The sequence below is a fragment of the Somniosus microcephalus genome, chromosome 7 (genome assembly GCF_052327205.1).
Source record: "Somniosus microcephalus isolate GS21.2 chromosome 7, FLI_Smic_1.0, whole genome shotgun sequence".
NCBI lineage: Eukaryota > Metazoa > Chordata > Chondrichthyes > Squaliformes > Somniosidae > Somniosus > Somniosus microcephalus.
In genome coordinates this window covers 219,375,533-219,381,532 of record NC_140993.1, presented here as the reverse complement: position 1 = coordinate 219,381,532, position 6,000 = coordinate 219,375,533, and the positions used below count along the sequence as shown (strand labels likewise).

At 45.5% G+C, this 6,000-nt stretch overlaps 1 protein-coding gene across 3 annotated transcripts in view; it reads left to right on the top strand.

The window, feature by feature from the left end:
- Nucleotides 1-1,349: 1,349 nt before the first annotated feature.
- timm21 (translocase of inner mitochondrial membrane 21) overlaps nt 1,350-6,000 on the top strand; it is a 46,034-nt gene continuing 41,383 nt past the window's right edge. Inside the window, exon 1 of one of the 3 annotated variants that reach the window (XM_085993426.1) lies at nt 1,350-1,777. In XM_085993426.1, the coding sequence (XP_085849552.1) occupies nt 1,456-1,777 (322 nt within the window). In that variant the 5' untranslated portion in view covers nt 1,350-1,455. The remainder of the gene's footprint in view (nt 1,778-6,000) is intronic. The other 2 variants (XM_085993425.1, XM_085993427.1) reach the window with 2 other exon arrangements.

Here is a 6,000-nt window from a genome sequence, read left to right as displayed (position 1 = left end):
CTCTTATGACTGTTATTTCAGTTCTGCCTCCCCACTTAAGTTCTGTGATCCCCACTCAGTGTCTTCTTTCTTCTCGTTGTGTCGTGCCCCGACACTTTGCTTAATGTTTAACAAATGTAAGTAGGCAGTGATGGTGCAAAAACTATTTCTAGGAGGTGGTCTGCTGATAACTTGCGCCAGGAAATTTTGAATTTTGTAGTTGTAGCTTTTACTGATTTTTGTACTTGGACCCCTAAATCTCTGCTCATCCACAATTCTTAGCTTCTCGCCATTTAGAAATTAATCTATCTTTCTTAGGTCCTAAGTGGATGACATCACACTTTCCCACATTGAATTGCATCTGCCACAGTTTTGCCCACTCACTTGATCTATCAATATCCCTTTGCAACTTTCTGCTCCCATCTACACTATTTACGGTGCCTCCTAACTTAGCGCCGTCAGCAAACTTGGATATACGGCTCCCTATTCCGTCCTCAAAGTCTTCTTTCATTTACAGCTTTGAGTGCTAGTAAATGTTCATCCCTAGACTTGCATTATGATGGATCTTGCCGGCCGGTGCAGGCTGGGGACCCCATTGAAGGGCTCTCTATGCGGGAGACCTCACCTGTTCCGTTGGGGGTCTGGCCTGACCAATGTTGCACGGAGCAGTCCCATCCAATAGGCTTTTAAGCAGATTCACGGACTCCTCGGCTGCCTGCAATTTTTGCAGCCTGGATCATTTTGTGTTTCATGTCTATGATGAATGTGAGAGGTTGCAGCCTCTCTTCCACTATTTGGAGGAGCTGCTCCTCAATTTCTGGCTGCACTTCTGTCCCACGTTCCTGATCTTTGGCCACTCAGTGCCGGGGGGGGTAGCGGGCAAGTCGGAGGACCACGTTGTGGGACTGCTCCTGGGCCTAGCCAAAGTGGCCACCCACGGGTCCAAACAGCGAATGCCTGCCTCTCTTTCGCGGCTGTGTCCGCACCTGGGTGTCCCTGGAGAGGGAGCACGGTGTGTCCGCCAGTATATCTGAGGCAACCGCCGGAAGGACTGAAGTGCACAGTCATCACCCGGAGCAACATTATGATGTCTTGTTCTATTGTACTTATTGTGCCCCTTTAAAGAGGGGGCACCTTTGTTAACTTGAGTTCGACTGATGTCATCCTAATTGGCATTTTGTAAGAGTTAGTCTTGCAATGTCTTTAAGAAACTGGCAGTAGCTCTGTGCCTTGGAACATATGTGCTCCCACCATTTTAGCAACATGCCTTACTGCAGCTGAGACCAAAACTGAGGGAAGGCGGAAATTGCAACACGGGAGTTGTAGTTTTCTGTCTCGTTGCATTCTTGCAACCAACAAGCAGAGTGGACTACATGTCCCACCGTTCTGTTCAAACTCTGATTCCGCTGGAGAATGGCAGCGATGTAGCAACACATATTACGTGAAATACGATTTCTCGGCTTTGCGATTAAAAGAATGGCGTACGTTTCTTTTTTGCGAGCGGCGCCCACACACACAGTAAGGCTGGTGTCCCAGTGCAAAGCGCAACTTCGGCTGCGCTACTCCGCAGTGCCCGGAATCTACACCTCGTTCCCAGCGAGGCCCGGGACTGCAGCAGCAGCCGCCAGCGCTTCTTTGCTGCAGAAATTGGACTTGCTTTGCTGGGCTGGGCCAACTCCCAGTCGGTGCATTTTTACACAGACTAGGCTGAGAAGAAATAGCGGCGCTCCAGAGAGGAAGCAAGACAACAAAGTGTCCCTCAGAAGGCATGCGCTACCCGCATCAACAACTCAGAAAGGTAATTGTTGTAAAGGGGCGCCTCTGAACTGAAACTGTGTGTACCACGAGTGCTTGTTCACCGCGGACAAGGTTAGTGCCAAAATTCTCAGCTGTTCCACTTCTTTCTCCCTGTGGGGGCGGGAGCAGGAACTGCAGGGAGGATGAGCAACCTGGCCACAGCACCGTGGAGCAGGGGGCCATTCAAGTGGGGGGAAGTAAAAAGAAATGTCCTGGTAGGGAATAGTATCATTAGTGGGGTAGATAGGGTTCTTTGCAGCTGAGAGCGGGAGTCCCGAAGGCTGTGTTGCCTGCCCGGTGCCAGGGTTAAGGACATCTCTTCTGGGCTGGAGAGAAACTTGGAGTGGGAGGGGGAGGATCCAGTTGTCCTCCATGTTGGTACCAACGACGTAGATAAGACAAGGAAGCCGGTTCTGTTAAAGGAGTATGAGCAGCTAGGGGTCAAATTAAAAAACAGGACCTCAAGGTTAATAATCTCTGGATTATTACCTGAGCCACGAGTGAATTTGGCTAGGATAAAAACAATTAGAGAGTTAAATGCGTGGCTCAAAGACTGGTGTGGGAAAAATGAGTGACAGGAGAGAGCTGTTCCGTTGGGACGGACTTCACTTGGCCAGTGCTGGGACTAGAATCCTGACGAATCATATAACTAGGGCTGTAGAGAGGGCTTTAAACTAATTAGTGGGGGGGGAGGTTTCTAGAGAGCAAATAATAAAAATGACAACGGAGAAGGTCATAGACGTAGGTAACAGTGGGGGAATTAAAAACCAGAGAGTGTCAGGAAGGGACAGAATGTATGGAGTAAAAGGTAAAGTAGTAAAAGGGGAAAAAGCAGGAACTAAGTGTCACAAAACATATTTGAAAGTTCTTTATCTGAATGCACGTAGCATTCGTAACAAAATGGGCGAGTTGACGGCAGAAATAACTACATATGGGTATGATCTTGTGGCCATTACAGAAACATGGCTGCAGGGTGACCATGACTGGGAATTAAACATACGAGGGTATTTAACAATCAGGAAGGACAGACAGGAAGGAAGGGGAGGTGGGGTGGCTATGTTAATAAAGGAAGGAATCACTGCAATACAGAGAAATGATATTGGGTCAAAGGATCAGGATAATGAAACAGTTTGGGTGGAGATAAGGAAGAATAAGGGGAAAAAAAACACTGGTGGGCGTAGTCTATAGGCCTCCTAACAGTTGCAACTCTGTTGGACGGAGTATTAATCAGGAAATAGTTGGGGCTTGCAATAAGGGAACATCTATAATTATGGGGGATTTTAACTTTCATATTAACTGGACAAATCAAATTGGGCAGGGCAGCCTTGAGGAAGAGTTCATTGAGTGTATTAGGGATGGGTTTCTTCAGCAGTATGTAACTGAACCAACCAGGGGGCAAGCAACCTTGGATCTGGTCCTGTGTAATGAGACAGGATTAATTAAAAATGTCCTAGTAAAGGATCCCCTTGGAATGAGTGACCATAACATGGTTGAATTCCATATTCAATTAGAGGTTGAGAAGGTTGGATCTCAAACAAATGTACTGAGCTTGAATAAAGGAGACTATGAAGGTATGAGAGCGGAATTGATTAGAGTGGACTGGGAAAATAGATTAAAGGGTAAGACGGTACAGGATCAGTGGTGTATATTCAAGGAGTTATTTTACAACTTTCAAAAAATATATATTCCACTGAGGAAAAAAGGGTGTAAAAGAAAAAACAGCCATCTATGGCTGAGTAAAGTAATAAAGGATAGTATCCGACTAAAAACAAGGGCATATAAGGTAGCCAAATCTAGTGGGAGGATAGAAGATTGGGAAGTCTTTAAAAGACAGCAAAAGATAACTAAAAGATTGATTTAAGAAGGGGAAGATACATTTATGAAAGTAAATTAGCAAAAAATATAAAAACAGATAGCAAGAGTTTCTATAGTTATATAAAAAGAAAAAGGGTGGCCAAAGTAAATGTTGGTCCCTTCGAGGATGAGACCGGGAAATTAATGGTGGGAAACATGGAGATGGTAAAAACGCTGAACAAATATTTTGTATCAGTCTTTACAGTAGAGGACACTAAGAATATCGCAACACTGGACAAACAGGGGCTCTAAGGGGGGAGGAGCTAAAGACGATTAAAATCACTAAGGAAGTGGTACTCGGTAAAATAATGGGACTTAAGGTGGATAAATCCCCTGGACCTGATGGCTTACATCCTAGGGTCTTGAGGGATGTGGCGGTAGGGATTGTGGATGCATTGGTAATAATTTTCCAAAACTCCCTGGACTCAGCAAAGGTCCCGGCAGATTGGAAAACTGCTAATGTAACACCCTTATTTAAAAAGGGTAGGAGACAGAAGGCTGGAAACTATAGACCAGTTAGCCTAACATCTGTGGTTGGTAAAATTTTAGAGTCCGTTATTAAGGAGACAGTAACGGGACATTTGGATAAACATAATTTAATAGGACAAAGTCGGCATGGTTTTACGAAGGGGAAGTCATGTTTGACAAATTTGCTTGAGTTCTTTGAGGACGTAACATACAGGGTGGATAAAGGGGAACCAGTGGACGTAGTGTATTTAGACTTCCAAAAGGCATTTGACAAAGTGCCACACAAAAGATTATTGCTCAAGATAAAAAATCACGGGATTGGGGGTAATATTCTGGCATGGGTGGAGGATTGGCTGTCTAATAGAAAGCAGAGAGTTGGGATAAATGGTTCATTCTCAGACTGGCAATCAGTAACTAGTGGTGTTCCGCAGGGGTCAGTGCTGGGACCCCAACTCTTTACAATCTATATTAACGATTTGGAGGAAGGGACCGAGTGTAACATATCAAAGTTTGCAGATGATACAAAGATGGGAGGGAAAGTAGTGAGTGAGGAGGACATAAAAAACCTGCAAAGGGACATAGACAGGCTAAGTAAGTGGGCAGAGATTTGGCAGATGGAATATAATACTGGAAAGTGTGAGGTTATGTACTTTGGCAGGAAAAATCATAGAGCAAGTTATTATCTTAATGGCAAGAAACTGGAAAGTACTGCAGTACAAAGGGATCTGGGGGCCCTGGTGCACGAAACACAAAAAGTTAGTATGCAGGTGCAGCAGGTGATCAAGAAGGCCAATGGAATGTTGGCTTTTATTGCTAGGGGGATGGAATATAAAAACAGGGAGGTATTGCTGCAGTTGTATAAGGTATTGGTGAGACCACACCTGGAATACTGCATACAGTTTTGGCGTCCATACTTAAGAAAAGACATACTTGCTCTCGAGGCAGTACAAAGAAGGTTCACTCGGTTAATCCCGGGGATGAGGGGGTTGATATGAGGAGAGGTTGAGTAGATTGGGACTCTACTCATTGGAGTTCAGAAGAATGAGAGGCGATCTTATTGAAACATATAAGATTGTGAAGGGGCTTGATCGGGTGAATGCGGTGAGGATGTTTCCAATGATGGGTGAAACTAGAACTAGGGGGCATGATCTTAGAATAAGGGGCTGCTCTTTCAAAACTGAGATGAGGAGAAACTTCTTCACTCAGAAGGTGGTAGGTCTGTGGAATTTGCTGCCCCAGAGAGCTGTGGAAGCTACATCATTAAATACATTTAAAACAGAAATAGGCAGTTTCCTGGAAGTAAGGGGAATTAGGGGTTACGGGGAGTGGGTAGGAAATCGGACATGAGTCTAGGTTCGGATCGGTCATGGCCCTGTGGGTGGCGGAGCGGGCCCAGGGGCCGTGTAGCCTGGTCCTGCTCCTACTTGTGTTCTCATTCTGTGTTAGATTTCAGGAGATGGTTCAATTCACAGGGATTAGTGGAGACCTCGGGAATAGGCTGCCAGCTAGGAGTCCTTCAAGAGTAAATTGGGCCTGTTCCTGGCTGGGGTGGAGATCACCTCTTACAGAAGGTAAGTACTGCAGGAAATACAGGGACAGAGTGATTTCCTGGATGAGTTTCGATTGCCTAGATCAGTCGGAGAGGAATTTCCCAGATTTTTTTCTCCCAAATTGGCCATTGGGTTTTTTAATCTGGTTTTTCGCCTCTCCTGGGAGATCACATGGGTTCAGGTGGGATGGAGAGTGAAAGTAGATTTGAGGTTAGGATCAGATCAGCCATGATCGTATTGAATGGCGGAGCAGGCCCGAGGGGCCGATTGGCCTACTTCTGCTCCTATTTCTTATGTTCTTTCCCTCAGCCTCCACATTAGCCCAGAATCAAAAGATACAAGTTAGAAGAGG